Consider the following 18,298-nt stretch of genomic DNA (forward strand, 5'->3'; position numbering starts at 1 on the left):
ACCCGCGTTCATTCCCCCCAGACTTCTATGTGGTCCCCTCAAGCGTTGCCGGGAGTGATCCTTGAGCACAAAGTAAGGAGTGAGCCCTGAGCACAGCTGGATGTTCCCTCTCCACCAAAAAAAAAAAAGAAAGAAGAAAAAAGAAAAAATGAATGTGTCGTTCTTTAGGAAAGAACTTAGCTACATTTCTAGTGCATTAAGTTAATTTTCAACAGTTAACTCAAGGAAGTGTTGTTTTTTTTTTTCCCACAGACTGCACTGCAGGAGAATAAAGACTCATAATTTTTTTTTGAGGGGGGGGGTAACACCCAGCAGTGCTCAGGGTTACTCCTGGCTCTGCACTCAGGGATCACTCCTGGCAGGCTCAGGATATCATATTGGGATGCCGGGAATTGAATCCGGGTCTGTTTCGTGCAAGGCAAACAACTCTACTTCCCGTACTATCACTCCAGCCCCAGGCTCATGATTTTGATTGTGTTGTTTCTATTTTTTATTTTGGAACCACACCCAGTGATGTTCACGGGTTATTCCTGAGTCTGTGCTCATGACCATCACACTCTGAGGGTGCCAGGGGATCATTTGGGGCGCTGGAGATTTGAAGGCTGTCAGCTGCATGCAAGACAAGCACCTTAATCACTAAACTATCTTTCCCAGTTCCCAGTTCATGAGTTTTGCAGGAAGCCGGTGATGTTCCTGGGTTGATTTCGTCAGAGCAGGAAAATGTGCTTGGGAAGATAGAAGGAGCAGAGGTTATTCGAGTCTCTAGCTGGGAGCCCAAGTGAGGAAACAGCAGGTAGAAAAAAACTCGTTATTTTTGTTGGCTCTCCATTTCAAATTTCTCTTAACTCGTTCCAGGAAAATGAAAGTCAGGGTCTGGCATCAGACTCTGGGCTGATTTCCCAGAGAGGAATGAATAAAGCTTGTTGATATCTCAAACTATTGAGATTGGCACGACTGAAAACTGTCAACATCACCATCCAGTCTTGTCGCGGCTGTGCATCCCCAAATAATGTTATTCACAGACCCAGGGAGAGGCAGCTCCATGGGTTGGAGGGCATGCTTGGGTGTGGGAGTGTGTATGGCACGGGTCAAACCCTGAGCTGCATGAGAAGCAGCACCTTATTACTCTGAGCTCTAGCCCCCGTTTGTTCCTTCTGGAATTGTAACGGGGATCAAAGCAGCAAGCGTAGCCCTGAGAATGTGCTATTAGATAGGGAGTCGGGTTGGGGGAAACTGAGGGAGCTGTGTCCAGACAGTTTCTTCTCAACTGAAGGAAGACAGCGCTGAAAGCCATCTTTTTTCTTTTTGCGAAATGATTATGCTCGAGGCCGGACCTGGTTTGAGAATCTGGGGGAGCACAGGGAAGGCGCCACTGGCATGTAGAAGGGGCTGTGCTGTGGCAGGCGCTGGGAGCACCTTCTGGAATGAAAACAGGACGGGCCAGCCTCCGGGACCGGGATATTTGATCTTCGCTCAGGGCAGAGTCAGGCCTGCTTTAAGCTTGGCCAAGCCATTTCCAGTTTCCCCAAAGCTGAAAGGCTTATTGTTCAGGTGGCTGGAAAAGCACACAGGGGCTGTGAAAGCCCCACTGTTCTGCATTTGAAATAGTTGTCTGTCCCAAGGATGAAAGGTAATCAAGTTGCCTCAGCGAGCCCCCACCCCACTCACTCCCCCAACACACGATTTTTCAAAAACGAATTTTTTTTTTTTGGGTGGGGGGTAGGTCCAAAGGTAGTGTGTACAGCAGGGTCAAAAAACAAGAAATGAGTGACCTCCTCCTCTCCTCAGATCTACTCGCCATTCAGAACCTGGCTCCGGAAGGGGTGCTGAGGGCAGCGGGGTCAAGCTGGAGCAAGGCCATCTCACCCCACAACAAGCTCCTGCAGCTGCAAAATTCAGGCAAGTTTTATGGCCCAGGGTCCGAGCAAGAAGTGTGTGTGGGGGAGTCCTTCACTTCTACTATGTCAAACACTACTCAGAAATGGAATTTAGTTATATGAAGTCAGAGAAGTAACACTTTCACTTTCTTTTTTTTTGGGGGGGGGTGTTTTTGGGCCACACCTAGTTGTGTTCAGGGATCACTCCTGGTGGGGCTCTGGGTACCAGATAGGTTGGGGAACCATCCCGGGTCGGCCATATGCAAGGCAAACGTGCTACATGCTGGACGGTGGCTCTGGCTCCAGTAATGCTTTCACTTTTGAGGGTTTTTTGGGGGGAGGGGTTCTGGGACACATCCAGTGATGCTCAGGCATCAGCCCCAGAGGGGCTCAGGGGATCATGTGGAGTGCCGGGGGTCAAACCTGGGCCTGTCTCGTGCCAGGTGTGCGAAGGTCTATACTCTCTCCAGCCCCAGCTGGTATTTTAGTTTCTGCTCTTGTCTCTTCCTATGCCAGGGGACCCCCCTTCCTTCTCCCTCCTCCTCAGCAGGCTTCTTCCTTCTTGAGAAAAGGGGCTCCCCAGAGACCTCTGGGCCTGTTGTCGGAGGCTGCATGCTGTGTGCGCAGAGGTGGCTGGAGAGGCGACACCCCACCCAGAGCAGGGCGCTGCAGGGTTAGGGTGAGAGGGTGGGGGAGAGCTCCAGTTTGGGGGCTCCGAATGCCTTCTGAGCATCTTGGGCTTTGGGGCTTTGGGCTACACCTGGAAGAGCTCAGGGCCCCTGAAATACTGAACTGAACTACCGTTTGTTAACCTATCTCATTAGGAATTTCAGCCTTTTCTTGGACTATGCAAAATTATTTACCGGTTTTACTGTTTTCGTTTCTGGGACAAAATCCCCAGTGGAGGACCCTGGCGGTGCTCAGGTATCACTCCTGCAGGGCTCAAGGGACCAAATGTGATGCCAGGGATCAAACCTGGGCTGGCGATGTATGTCTAAGGCAGAGCCCTACTCACTGCACTATGGCTCCAGCCCAGAGAATACATTAGCTTGTCTTTTGGGTAGCAGCATTCATTCATTGATTTTCAAATAGTGAACCAGTTTTGTGTTTCCAAGGTAAATTCTGCTTGGCTGGGGTGGATTATATTTTATAACTGGACTTAATAAGCCTGTCAACAGTCTTCCATTTAATTTCACCAGGCACACTGGTCTGAATTATTTTCCTGGTGTTTGTGTCAGGGTAATAGCTGGCTTCATAAAGTTGGGCTTGACTCTGGATAAAAATAAGTCTTAAATGGAGGCTAGCAAGGTAGTACAGGGGCTAAAGAACATGCCCTGCTCGAGTCCGACCCTGGTTTGATCCCCTGCACAACATGATCCACTCCACCGCCCCAGGCACTCGACAGCATCTCATCCTCGGGTGCTCGTGTGACACCACTGGCCCTGTTGGCTGAAAATGAGCATCAGAGGGACGCGCCATGTAAACAGTCTGTGACCCCTGCACAATGATGGCTCTGCTCATACCCCTCCAGCTGAGGTTAGGCGAGGAGTTAACACTGGAGGGGCCTTAATGGCAGATTGTGAGCTTGGCCATCTGCTAGATGTTTCCGAGTCCTCACCCTGACGTGCTAAGAACTTGAGTGTTTAATAGCTGCATTTGGAGCCAGCGAACCAGCAAGTAACCAACAGAAGGGGGCTTACTTCACCTTATTGGGATGGGGACTTAGACTTTTAGTTTCAATTATTAATTTGGTTTCCATTTCCTGTATCATATACAAATCATGTTTTCTTTGTTTTTGGGCCACACCAGATGATGCTCAGTGTTACTCCCGGCTCTGCACTCAGTAATTACTCCTGGAGGTGCTTGGGGGACCAATATGGGATGCTGGGGATCAAACTCAGTTCGGTCATGTGCAAGGCAAGTGCCCAACTTGCTACACTATCACTCTGCCCCCAAATCCACTGTTGTGTACTAATATTCCATAACAAAAAATTAAGAATAAAATTTGCCATCTTGAACTTGCATTTCAGCCCACCTTTGTTCTCAATTCCTAGGACCTTCTCTCTTTTTTTTTTTTCTTTGGTGGCGGGGAGGGGGGGGAAGGCAGGTTTGTTGGGGATAAAACCAGTGATTACACAGAAGTTATTCCTGGCTCTGTGCTCAGGGATCATTCATGGTGGTTCTTGGGGGACCATGTCATGCCGAGGATCAAAGCAGGGTGCTTGTGCCTTATCTCCTTACTATCTCTTAACGCCCCTCCCCCCTCCTCCCCCCCCCCCCCCCCCCCCCCGCTTCTGCACCTTAGTCCAACCAAAGTGTGGGCAGGCACACCGCTTGACTCTGACTGTATCTGCAGGAGACAGTAACTTTATTTTCCCGTGCTGAGGATCAAACAAGGTACAAGCTTTGCTGCTCACATCCGGGCTAGAAATGGGAAGCAATGAAAGATTCGTTTAATAGATATAACTGCACTCTAATTTGTTTTTTTTTTCTTTTTGGGTCACACCTGGCACTGCACAGGGGTTACTCCTGGCTCTGCACTCAGGAATTACATCCTGGCATGCACTCTAATTTGGGAGGTCTGAGAGGTAGCAGAATCAGGAGCCGGAGAGGCAGTACAGCGGGCAAGCCCTTGCAACATGGTTGATTTCGATCCCTAGTACCCCATATGGTCTCCTGAGTCCTGCACCAGGAGTGATCTCTGAGCAGAGCCAGGTCTTTTTGTTGTTTACTTCAGTGCACAGGTTATCAGATGGGATGACTGAATGGAACCTGGGTTGGCCTCATGTAGGGCAAGCGCCCTACTTGCCGTACTATTTCTCCAGCACCCAGAGCCAGGAATGAGTCCCCAGATGGGTGTGACCCAAAAACAAAGGAAAAAAAGAAAAAAGAATCAAACGCTCCAAGAGTAGCCTGCTCCATATTGTGAATGAACTACCTGCGGTGAACTGTCAGATGTGTCTGAAATGCATGTGCTAGAAGGAAGCAGCCACTTATGCTCAGCTTTGGTCACTATACCATGTAGTTTCAAGCTTTGAATGTTATGATGTTTACTTTTGTTCTTTTTTTTCTTTTTGGGTCACACCCAGCAATGCTCAGGGGTTACTCCTGGCTCTGAGCTCAGGAATTACTCCTGGCAGTGCCCAGGGCACCATATGGGATGCTGGGAACTGAACCCTGGTCGGCCGCATGCAAGGCAAATGCCCTACCCGCTGTGCTATCACTCCGCCCCAGATATTTGCATTTTAAAGAGAAATCATATTGGTATTTTCTAGCTAAATCTTTGATGTTGGCTCAGGATTTCTCATCTGTTTTGGGGCCAAGTAAGTTAGCCTGGACATATTACATGAGATACCATCTTTGACCTTAGTTTGGGTACTGGTTAAAATGCAGATATAATCTGTCCTGCTTTTGTTTTTTTGGGTCACGCCCGGCAATGCTCAGGGGTCACTCCTGGCTCTGCACTCAGGAATTACTCCTGGCGGTGCCTGGGGACCATATGGGATGCTGGAATTGAACTCGGGTTGGCCGTGTGGAACACAAACGCCCTACCCGCTGTGCTATCGCTCCAGCTCCTGTTCTGCTTTTCTCTGTGTAGCAAATGACTCCAGAATTATCTGATTTTGTACTTTTAAATTTTAGCTTATTCAAATGAATGGTAAAAGAAAAAAACAGTGAAGACAAAAATTTAATTTTGAATACATTTTATAATTCTGGGTGGGGAGGAATCAATGTATTTGGATTGTCATTAAGTTTATCCTAACAGAGCAAGAACGATAGTACAGTAAGGCGCTCACTTTGCATGCAGCCAACCCAGATTTGATCTCTGGCACCTCATATGGTCTCCGAACCCACCAGGAGTGACCCCTGAACACAGAGCCAGAAGCAAGTACTGAATACCATGGTGGGTGTGGGCCCAAAACGGAACAAAACTTATCATGAGCAAACACTAATAATAGGAAATATGGTCTAAGATGCAGAAGAATAACTTTTAAGTAAAATTAGTTGCCAAACAACTGGTGTAGGAACTGGTTAGGGGTAAATCTGATTATGGGAACAGCACTCAAACTTTGATGGTGGGTCTGGAGGTCTACACACACAGGGATGTGAAGCTCTATTCCTGAAGCTTAAGTTTTGTAAATCAACAATAAATCGAAACATCCTTAATTTTAAAAACAGTATACAACTATGCTTCTTTGTATTATAGTCTAGCAGTGCTTGGGGAACCACACGAGATGCTGAAGATCAAACGCAGGTTGGCCGTGTGCAAGGCAAGTGCCCTACCTGCTGTACTATTTTTCCAACACGGGAAGATTAACATTTTTAAAAAGAGTAACATTGAAAAGTCAGGGGGAAGATTCTGACTCAAGACTACAAATGAACCGGTATGATATTAAATTGGAGTATGGCTTTGCTGAAGCATAACTCATTTTCAAAACAAAAGCAGCCTATAATCTAACATATAATACATTTAAGTCATTATATGAATTTAAGTTTTTATTTGTGTATTTCACTGTAGTGCTGTGACAACAAAATGACATCTGTATACCAGAGCATACATACATCAACAGTAAGATGTAACTCTTCATTACACCACTGCTAGAATATTTAGCTTTTTGTAGGACACATAAGCATGTAAGATGGCCACACCAAATAATTTTCTGTTTTTTTCTTAGATAATCTTAATTTTTTAAAACAGTAATACTTTATCAACCTCACTGTTAATAGAACTGTAAATTATCTGGGTGATGGGGTGTGGGAACAGGGGGCAGAATCAACTGTTATACTGTAATAGTAGCTAGAGTAATCTCACACACACCAATAAAGAACTGTCATCATAATTAAGGGCTAGTTACTGTTGTTAGTTGCACAATGATAAATGATAAAGTTCTTTTGAAAATATTGGTTAGCCCACTAATATATGAAAAATGCCCTTTCCACTTATGCAGAAGAAAAAAATATTCAGAAAGTTATTTTTGGCCTTGCTATGTCAAAAAGTCAACTGTACAAAGATCTACGTGTCAAACCTAAAATTATAATTTTAAAAGTCTATTAAAAACAAAAATGTCATGCATTTTTATTATCAGTTATGCAGAGGCTTTAAAACTGTTGCAAGACCATATAATATATATTAGCTTTTATACTGCTAATGCACAACTAACAGCAAACTTGATTAGATTAACAGAAATCTGTCTTAATTACACCTTTATATATCACACTAGAGACAAATGCCACAAGATCTGCAGAAACATTCAGTTCTGAGTATTTAAATGGCAGGGTAACTTTTTATATTGTAATCCATCACATATAGAATAACAAAACTAAAGGATAAAATTCTGCAGTCTCACGTTACAAAAAAACGTACTGCTTTAAAATATAAAGGGCAAAGGATATCACCTATAACACAAAATAACTAGTGTCAAAGAGCAAACAAAATGTCTAAATAAAAAATATCAAAATACACATAGCAACTGAAGCACAAATACTGCATTAAATACAGTAAAGATTTAATAAGACTAGTTAATAAAAGACACAAAAATAGGGGGAACAGTAAATAAAACCAAAATTACGAGGAAAATATATATGAACCATTGTTTTCCCCCTAGTTGGAGAGCAATTTTGGGGGAGATGTCTTTCCATTCATATAATACCTAACACTGTACATAAAGATTCTAATGCCATAGAAAAACTTGGTTCTTCTATGAAATTCTTTAAATTCTTTTGATAAAATTTTCAAAGTAGACATTATTATGAATGAAAACAGCCAACAAATGGGCACCTGTTGTTTTTAACACTGAAGATTTACAGAAACTTTTTAAAAGTTATCATAATCTTTTTTGTCTTTTTTCCCCTCAGCTTCAAATCCATCAACTCCATCGCTATCCCTTCTTCGTTTCCTATTGTTGTGGATGTTAAACCGCTGGCTCATTTGGGGTAATGGATCCATTCCCAGTACTTTGTGTATCTGCCGGAATGCAAGGAGTCTCAGTGCAAACTGCAACAAAGAGAATTGAAGATTCTATTAATTCTTAGGTGAGTTTCTATCCCTAAACTTAAGAATGCTTACTGTAACACCCTGAACACAATTTCAAACCTGAAATATTTAGTTGAGTATTGGGCTTTTATTTTCAGGCTTGTAGATGTACATATTGTATAAAACACAAATTTAAAAAGAGATCTTAAAACTATTAGTGTTTATAAAAAATTCTGGAACAATACACAGCAAAAGAAAGTATGTCAGGCACTGAGTAAAATCCATTCTGGTTCATATCCAACAGCCTTACCTTTACTGTCAACATCCTTCTATAGACTCCATGCATCTGTGTAAGCACGCTCTAACCCCACACTTTACAAAAGACTCCTCGTAATTTAGCTTGTCATTTTATCAACGAAGAATTTTTACAACATAAGCATTTATATACAGGCCATTTTATTTTTTATTTTATTTTTTTGCTTTTTGGATCACACCCGGCGATGCACAGGGATCACTCCTGGCTCATGCACTCAGAAATCACCCCTTGCGGTGCTCAGGGGACCATATGGGATGCTGGGATTCGAACTCGGGTCGGCCGCATGCAAGGCAAACACCCTACCTGCTGTGCTATCACTCCAGCCCCTATACAGGCCATTTTAAGTCAATAATATTGAAAGATTTCATGAAATGCTGGTACTCATTTCTTTTTCTGGAATTACCCCTTAAACAAATATTTCTGTACAAGTGTTTTTGTATGAACCTATTTTCAGATTTCTGGTAATATATATATATAACTAAGAGTTAAACTGTTGAGTCATATGAAAACACTGAGGAACAGTAAAATTGTTCACTCAATGACCATAAAGGTGTTGGGGATCGAACTGGAGTCAGCCATATGCAAGACAAACACTTTAACCCCTGTACCTAGCCTGAGCCTAATCTCTAACTCCTATTTACTTCTGTTCCAAAACTTACATGATTCCTGTTCCTGAATTTACTTCATACACAGATCATTTAAATCCAAAAAAAATCTGCCTTCAGATTTATACAGCCCTGTGATTAATCTGTATTTTTGGATTTTGCCAGTATGGGTGCTTTTCAATTTCACTGAAACTACCAAGCACTCAGAAGTGGAAAAGTAGGAATATTTATCTTAACAGAACAGTAATTCTTTATTGAGAGTTACAGAAAGTAAACCTGGGGCTAGGGAGATAGCTCAAAGGAGACCTATCTGCTTGTGCGCAATTTGCATATGAGGGGCCCAAGTTCCGTCCTAGCACCATGTCAACCCTGAGCACCAAAAACAAACAAGCACAAAGAAACCCCCATGAAAACAGAGAAGATGGCCAGAGATAGCACAAAAAATAATGCGCTTGCTTTATAAGCAGCTGGCTGGCCAACCAACCAATTACACTGGACACTGTGCCCTGAGTGCCAAGTCCTGCCCTGCCCCCCAGTTAGTTTTTTAAAAATTTATTTTAATTTTATTTTTTAAAGTGAAGCGGGACAGTTTGTGTTTTAGGCAACATACAGCGATGCTCAGGGATACTCCTGGCTCTGCACTCTGGAACTACTCCTGTCAGTGCCTGGGGAACCACATGGGATGACCAGGATTGAATACAGGTCAGCCATGTGCAAGGCAAGCACCCTACCTACTTTACTATCTCTCCAGTCCCAGGGTAGTTTTTATGGAATGAAACTTATTAGAAAGATGTGAGATGGTGAGAGACAGGAAGTACATGTTCAAGAGATGTATGAATACAGGTGTCTCATAGTGGAAAACTCAAGCAAGCAGAGGTAAGTCAAGACAAGTGAGATACTTATTCAAGGGAGAAGAGCAGGTCTGGGCAATAGTACTGCAGGTAGGGCATTTGCCTTGCATGTGGCTGACCCGGGTTTGATCCTCGGCATCCCATATGGTCCTACAGCACTGCCAGGAGCTAATTCCTGAGTGCAGAGCCAGGAGCAACCCCTGAGCATTGCCGAGCATGATCCAAAACAACAAAACAAAAACAAAGAAAGCTGAGGTCTGCTGTGATTTATAATACTGTTAACAATAGGGGTTTCATGCACACAAAATTAAATCCGAAGATATTAAACCTAAATTTCCTTACTATAAAAGATGGGCAATCTTTTGAGTCTATGCAATTTTTGTTTTTGTTTTGGGGTCACACCTGCAGAGGCTTGGGGTTACTCCTGACTCTGCACTCAGAAATCACTCCTGGAGTGCTGGAGGGACCATATGGGATGCTGCAGATCAAACCTAGGTCAGCCATATACAAGGTAAGCGCTGTACGATCTCTCTACCTCCCTTATGTTCTATTACTATCAACTTTTTGTCAATATATTTTCACACTTTCATCTCAGCATATTTCTTCTGTTTTGGCCTAATTCCTTTTGGGCCACACCTGGCTGTGCTCAGGAATCTTACTCCTTGTGTTGTTTGTGGGACCATACAGGATGCCAGGACCAAACCTGGTCGGCGGCATGCAAGGCAAGCGCCCTACCCGCTTGTACAACTGCTCTGGAGATCTCGGCATAGTCAAATTATCCTTGGTAGAAGAGACAACAAATTGAGATCTCAAAAATTTATCTGTTTAGAGTACTAATAATCACAGTTAGTAGTTTTTACCCATTTTAGCATATTTTCAAAAATGAAAAAAGGAACACTGTAAGTTCTATACTGAGGGGAGTTCGTGTGTAACTAATCTGGGCACTACATCTAGTCCTCTGGATCCTGACAAGAGTGATCCCTGAGCACAGAGCCAGGAGTATACACTGCTAGGCGTGGTCCCCCATTTCAAACAAAACCCACGTGCTGACTTTTTTTTTAAATCCATTAGGTTCATACAGATTTTTCTTTCCGAAAATTATTTTTCTAATAGAATAATGATATTTAATTATCCAACTCTATTAAAATCTTGTAGTTGAGAGAAGCCAGAGCAATAGTACAGTTGATAGAGTACTTGCCTTGCATGTGACTGGCCCAAGTTGGATTCACGACACCCCATAAGGTCCCCCAAGCACTGCCAGAATAATTTGAGTGCAGAACCAGGATTAATAACCCCTGAGAATCACTGGATGTGGCCCAAACGAAACTGTAGTTAGACATATTAATTCAGTTCTCCCAACAATCTTGAGGTAGATACTGCTTTTATCCCCATTTTGTAGGTAAGATGGCAGAAATGGTATTGAAACTCAGGAACTTTAAGGTCCACACCTTCGAGTTGGGGCAGGGGGTTTGGCCCACATGCTTTGATGCATTGGAGGTCTCCCTCGGAACCATGTGGTGTGAGGGATGAAGGGGCCAAGGCATGTGTGTCATCTCCTGGGCTATTATGTTTTCAGAGCCCAGGATCCATATGACAGGATCCTGACAGGATGACAGGATCCATGTGACAGTGGCAGGACAGCTGTTTGCCTTTTGTTTTTTGGAGGGTGCAGGCATGCACACCTGGTTTTGTGCTCAGGGATCACTCCTGGAAGTTTGGAGGACCAAATATGGTGCTGGGAATCCAAAGAGGTTAGCCGTGTACAAGGCAAGCACCTTACCTGCCATACTCTTTCTGGCCCCTGCAATCATTTATTTTAAAGGACAATTGCAAAAAAAAAAAAACTTAGGAACAGTAATCCAATAAAATTTTGTGATTAGGAAGACACTGGTACCTGCGCACTAGATGTGATATCTTCGCGTTGCTGGTCAGTCATTGTTGCCAAGGTATCAAAGGGATCCTTTTCACAGGGATCCAGGAGTCCAGGACTACCTACAGTAACCATCATAGGTGAAAAAAAAAGCATTAGCATTACCAATCTGTAAAAGAACTTTCATTCAACCAAACACACGAATGTTAAAAATAAAGCAAAACTTACCTTTCAGAATGATTCCTGAAGAAATGCACTCAAAAACTCTTCGCAGCGCATCTCCAGGGCTCTGCGGACTAGAAGCACTACTAATTGCTTTTTCTACTAGCAACTCCATAGCCTAAAATGATAATAACAATAAAACAATTAACAAAATTTATTCATTTTCAAACACAAGTAGAATGAAACCCATTTAAAGATGTAAAGTTTTATAGAACAAATCATGAAAAAAAACACCCTAAAATTACAAAGGAAAACATTGAAAATTAAATAATAAAGCATATAAGGCAAGTATAATGCAAATTTAAAAGAGATTCCGGGGTGCAAGGACGGCTCAGCAGCTGAACTGCCTGCCCTGCACATCAGAGACTGATTCTGCGGTGCTGGCCACACACTTACCTCTGCACTGGCAGCATCGGGGACCTTCAAAGTGCCACAAAAGTGTGTGAATTCTGGTATATAACGATGGGTATATGGGAGCACTGTAACTAAAGTGTATACATACACCCTGCTGAGCACTACAACTGGATTTAGACCACAGAACTGAGGCTGCCAAAGGGAGAGGACACATGGGGCACCAAGGCTGGAGAGAGCCCGACAATCCACTGTAGCACTGTTGTCCCGTTGTTCATCGATTTGCTCGAACGGGCACCAGTAATGTCTCCATTGTGAGACTTCTTGTTACTGCTTTTGGCATATCGAATATGTCACGGGTAGCTTGCCAGGCTCTGCCGTGCGGGCGGGATACTCTTGGTAGCTTGCTGGGCTCTCCGAGAGGGACGGAGGAATCCAACCCAGGTCGGCCGAGTGCATGGCAAACGTGCTACCCGCTATGCTATCGCTCTAGTCCATGATGGACTCATTTTGATGCCCAGGTGGTAGGCAGAATCTGACTTGTATTTGAATAAAACACTAAAATATAAATTTGGTCTACAAAGTTTATATATAAATTTGTAATACAAAATTAATCCTGAAAGTCAAATAGAAACTTTGTTACTACTACCCAGCACCACTAAAAGCTAACTTGCACTATGCTTAGATTTTTCAGGGACCCATAAGTCTTAATAGCGTTAATTTTATTGCAAGCTGGGGAAGTAACAGAAATCTCACCTTGAGTTCATGCTTCCATTTCCAGCTTAAACTTCCTTTTTGAAAACTGCACAGTAAGTTCCTCCAATTTTTTATTATTTTTTACCCCCCCTTTTTTTCTTCTTTTGGGTCACACCCAGGTGATGCACAGGGTTTACTCCTGGCTCTGCACTCAGGAATCACTCTTGGCAGTGCCCGGGGGACCATATGGGATGCTGGGAATTGAACCCGGGTTGGCCGTGTGCAAGGCAGACGCCCTACCCCTCCAGTCCCTATCTCCCCTTCTTGTCCCACTGTATGTGTGTGCATGCTGCAGTGACTGGTGCTTGCATGGCCTAATGTCCTGGCTGAGGTGTCACAAGAATAAACTCACTGTAGTGGCAGGGATCCCCAAAAGCAAAGCTGGGACCTCACTTGGGCAAGTAGGACGAGGTCCCACAGTAAGGCCTCAGCGGACACATTATTGCAAGGCAGGAACTTTCTGCTAGCCTTCTATCCTTCCATGCTTTTTTGTCCATTTTTGCCCACTCTTTTGTCCATCTCTATTTACTTTCTTCCAAAATCTGAAAATTATTTTACTTATTTTGAAAGAAGGCAGGGATCTTCTGAGTTTAATTCAGTTTTACTAGTTTGTGGCACATAGTACGTGTTAATAAAGAAGCAAAGAACCACACCTCACCCCCACCCCAAATAGTAAACAGTAATCTAGAAAAATGTACAAATTATCATGAACACAGTAAAATTATTCCGTTAGGGCTGGGGATATGGCTTAGTGGTGGAATACTTGCCTTGCAACAGTGAGACCAAGTACGATTTCTAGCAATGCAAGGTAACCAAGTGCTCCTGAGCACTGCAGGGGTATGACACCCCCCCACCTCCTTCTACCTCCCTATCTTCCTGAACACTTTTTCTTTTGGCCTGGGATGGGATGAGATACCTCAAAGGGCTAGAAGCACGTGGGAGCCCTAGGTTCATTCAGTTCCTAGCACTGCACAGTGCACTAAACAGTGTGTTGAGAGCAGCTTGTAGGCACTACTAGATATGGCCTCCCTATGTTTTATTTTTTAAATAAATTAACACGTTCACATCAGTGCATACTTGAATGTAGTTTAATTAACAAAACTGCAGTGCTGGCATCAGTGTGTTAAATGAAACATCTTATTAAAACTACCCAAGGGCCAGAGCGATAGTGTAGTAAGTAGGGTGCTAGCCTTGCATGCCGTCAACCTGGATTCAATCCCACTAGCATCCCAGAGAGTCCTGAGCCAGAAGTAAATCCTAACTAAGCACGCTGGGTGTGACCCAAAATCAACAGCAAAAGCAAAAACCAAAAACACCTTGAAGTTCTTGGAGAATCAATGAAGTATGTGGAAATAATGAACCACGTATTTCAACTGTTATTTAAAATAGGAAGAATAATGATACCGATCCGCTGTCTTCCTTGGAAACTGTCCCTTTATAGATGACAGACCAGTCCCCGCCCTCACTTTGTTATGCTGTGATAGTCCAGAGCTGCACACCTACAGTGCTTGAATTGTGGCCTCACTCGTGTCATCTGCAAGGCAGGGCCCTATCACATAGCCATGCCCTCAACTTCCAGATCATTGGGTTTCCCCCCCTTTTGTGCTCAGCTCAGGAACCAGGCGGTACCAGGACTGACTATGGGAAGCCCCCATGCAAAGGATGTGCTCCAGTCCTGCTTCTCCACAACTCATCTTTCGTTTTAAATGTCATTTTGGGGATCCAAAAGATAGTAACAGGGTTGAATGGATTAGGCACATGCTTTGCAACACATGGCTAACCCTGGTTCAATCCACGTTCCATGTTACCACAGATGGTCTCCTGAGTACTGCCAGGACTGAGCCCCGAGCACTGCTTGGTGTAGCCCAGTTACTACCCCCCACCCCAATACAAGGTCATGTTTAAAAAAAAAAAAAGGAAAAAAGTCATGACTGGGGTGGGGGTAGCTCAAGGGCTGAAAGTATGATATGCATGCAGGAGGTCTGAGTTTGGTTTCTGACATTGCATGGGACAGTCCCTGAGTACTGCTGGAGTGTGGTGTGTGATTTCTAAAGCACCCTGAGGCGTGGCACTGCCACCACCCCTAGAGTCATATATAACCCATGTAACACTACTTTAGAGACTACTTGTGGTTTCTGGACCACATCCAGCTGTGCTCAGGGGCTATTCCTGGCTCTGTGCTGGAGGGTTACTCCCAGTCTTTGGGGAATCATGCAGTGTCAGAGATTAAATCCACAAAGCACTTGTTCTGTCTGCTGAGCTCTTTGACCCTGTAAATTAACTCTTTAATTTAAATTTAATAATTACTGTGTTTTTGGGGCCACATTTGGTAATGACCAGGATTTCCTAGCCTTGTCCTCATGGATAACTCCTGGAGGGCCTGGGAGACCACATGGGGTGCCGGGGATCAAACTCTCTGGGTTGGTCACATGCTAAGCAAGCATCCTATTCAACTATTTTAAAAGAGTAATTCAGAGGCATTTAGTATACCTCTTACTAGGTTGCACATCTGGCCCATAAAAATAGCCAGAGACTAAGTATCCTTCAAATAAATACCAGTTAAACACGGCACGCCCAAAGGGAATATACCATGTAATCAATACAGAGAACCAGACAGATCTGACTGTGCCCTTACTTTACAGGGAACGCTGGGATATATACTGTTTATAAAGTTGTAAACAACACAGCCCTACTACACCTGGGTTCAAAGAAAGAATTAAGACAATCTTCGTCATTTACTCTCACTTAATCTAACCCTGGAATTATAGTTTTGAATGGATTACTCTTTTCTCATCTAAATTTTTGCTGTTGAGGAAACATCAGCAAAATACTTGTGCTTAAAAAACCTGGTACATAGATGATGCGTATTGATGCGTCTATCTTTCTTTTTACCCTGTTTATTGGGGTGGGCACGTTGGGCCACACTAGGTGCCAAAGCAGTGCTGGGGGGTCATCAGTGCTAGGATGAAAGCTAGTCTTAGAGCATACAGAACACACATTCTTTTTTTTGCTCTTTTTGGGGCCACATCCAGCAATTCACAGGTGTTACTCCTGGCTCTGCACTAAGGAATTACTCCTGGTGATGCCCAGGGGACCATATGGGATGCTGGGAATCGAACCCGAGTTGGCCGAGTGCAAGGCAAATGCCCTACCTGCTGTGCTATCGCTCCAGCCCCCAAAACATGTATTCTGGCCTCTGAGCTGGCTACCCAGTTTCGTTTGAGCATTTATTTACTTAGTGCCAGGGAATGAACCCATGACCTCACATCTGAGAAGCAAATTCTCTGGACTAGAGAGTACGAAGTTTGCCTTACATGAGTACAACCTGGGTTCAATCCATACAGTCCCCAGAGAACTGCCAGGAATATGTCCTAAGCACTGCTAAGTGTTATCCCAAATCCAAATAAAAAAATAAAAAGAAATATATGGCTCTACCACTGATCCTATTCCTGAGTCATCTACTTATTTTGTACCTTCTGGTATTATTTAAGTTTCCTAGCTTTATGCATTATTTTGGAATGCTTTACTTTCTGATTAAAAATTTTTTTATGCCATGTATCTTTCCAAAAGCTCATTTCAGCCTTCTTTGTACCTTCATGTATGTAAAACTCAAATTAATTGCTTAACACTGTGAGGTAAGAAAATGAGGTGAGGAAAATTCAAGTGCACTTCTATTTCTTTTTTACCCCAATTTTTGTTTCACACCAGGTCTTGCTTGGGGACTATACGGAATGCAGGAGATTGAACCCAGGTTGGCCGTGTGCAAGGCAATTGCCCTACCTGATGTACTATTGTTTTGGCCCTGAACTTCTTTCTTAGAAGGGAGCCTAACCCCAGTGCTGCTCAGTGGCTGCTATTGGCTAGATGTTTCAGGGACATGTGGTTCCAGTATTTGAACCTGAACTTCTTGCATGCAAAGCACATGTTTCAAGCTATCTCACCAGCAAATGCAATTCTTTATATAATAAATTCTCAGAAAATTAAACACTAAGATTTTAAACTATCCCAGGATTTTTCGATGTAAAAGAAAAGAAATATTTAGGAAATTAAAAACAACAACAACAAAAAGTTTAGGGTCTAGGTGTGTAGGACGCTTGCTTGCTTGCTTTGCATGCAGCTGACCAGGATTTGATTCCTGGTACCATAAATGATTCCTCAAGCCCTACCAAGAGTCATTTCCTGAGTGCAGAGCTACTATAGTAGTAAGTTCTGAGCACATGGTATGGTCCCCCAAACAAGAAGTTTAAAATTAAATGTCAACTGATGTTAAAAAAAATAAAAGGAAATATTTCAACACTTTTCCCTCTTCCCTTGATGGACAGATACACACCCACCAACAAATAGTTACACATTACTCACCCAGCTTGGAAAATCAGACCAAGTAGGAACTCGCTGACAGAGGTCCCGAAGAATACGTATGATAATCACACAGGACTGCAGACCATTAGCTCTAGCCTTGAGAGCAACACAAAAACCAACGGAATTAATCTTGGAAATATCAAAATCATCCCTTGTTGAAAAAAAGTTAAAATACCACTGTTCAATGGAAGCTCAGATAAAAAATAAAACAACCACGCTTAAACTGGATCTGATGAGCTGCCATTTACAGCAGTATTTTACAGCAGGGTTAGTATTTAAAAGCTGGTATTTAGGTCAAAGCAAACAGATTATACAAGAATAAAATTTCTTGATCCCCTGTGAACCTTGACCTGTGTTCATTTAAAACAGTAAAATTAAAAAAAAAATCTGTCTACATTAGAAATAAAAGGAAAAGTAAAGAGCTAAAAAGTCTGTCTAGGGACTGAAAGGTTAAGGAAATCTGCTTGGTTTCCCTTCTGTGCCTTTGCATGGCTGCAAAGTCACTAAACCAAACAGCTGCTTCCTCGCCTTTCACTCCCTACACTTGTAACTTAGAGAAAGAGGGGGGTGGGGAGTGGGGGAAATCTTAAAATTATACACAAAGCTTTAAACATATTCCATTATTTAAAGCAAAGTTAATCTGCAGCCTTATGGAATATAATATAAACATGATGCTCCTAAACAAGTCAACTTTAAATATAGCCACTAAAAATAAAATTAAAAAATCCAAACTACAAAACACCCCCAAGTCTAAGTTATTGTCAAATCAATAATAACTGCAATATGCAGATCTTCATCTTCAACTTTCTATGTTAACTTATTTCTGAGGTTTAATTTAAATAGTATTGCTTGGGTAATCTTTTGAAATGTTTAAACACAGTTAAACATGTACTGAACTACTCTCTCATAAGGCTACAAGAAAAAAGTAAAATGATGTTCCGAACCTGGAACCACTTAGCGTGGCGTAGAGCAGCCAGAGCGTCAAGGCATTTTTGCCTGTCCAAGACGTCCGGTGGGTCTTTCACCATACCCGAGGTTACATCTAAAATGGATTGAATTGGCAAAATGCAGTGAGGAATGGGTGTTTGACCAGGTGAGCAAGACACTTCCTTAAAGC

The 18,298-nt window shown here is 43.0% G+C and overlaps 1 protein-coding gene across 6 annotated transcripts in view; it reads right to left on the bottom strand.

Moving 5' to 3' along the window:
• Positions 1-6,353: 6,353 nt before the first annotated feature.
• ZFR (zinc finger RNA binding protein) overlaps positions 6,354-18,298 on the bottom strand; it is a 75,188-nt gene continuing 63,243 nt past the window's right edge. For all 6 annotated transcript variants that reach the window (XM_055145519.1, XM_055145457.1, XM_055145580.1 and 3 more), the window contains 5 exons: positions 18,126-18,223; positions 17,182-17,277; positions 11,722-11,833; positions 11,518-11,615; positions 6,354-7,872 (listed from right to left, as the gene is read on the bottom strand). In XM_055145519.1, coding sequence (XP_055001494.1) covers positions 7,693-7,872; positions 11,518-11,615; positions 11,722-11,833; positions 17,182-17,277; positions 18,126-18,223 — 584 coding nt within the window. In that variant the 3' untranslated portion in view covers positions 6,354-7,692. The remainder of the gene's footprint in view (positions 7,873-11,517; positions 11,616-11,721; positions 11,834-17,181; positions 17,278-18,125; positions 18,224-18,298) is intronic.

The sequence above is a fragment of the Sorex araneus genome, chromosome 1 (genome assembly GCF_027595985.1).
Source record: "Sorex araneus isolate mSorAra2 chromosome 1, mSorAra2.pri, whole genome shotgun sequence".
Classification (NCBI taxonomy): domain Eukaryota; kingdom Metazoa; phylum Chordata; class Mammalia; order Eulipotyphla; family Soricidae; genus Sorex; species Sorex araneus.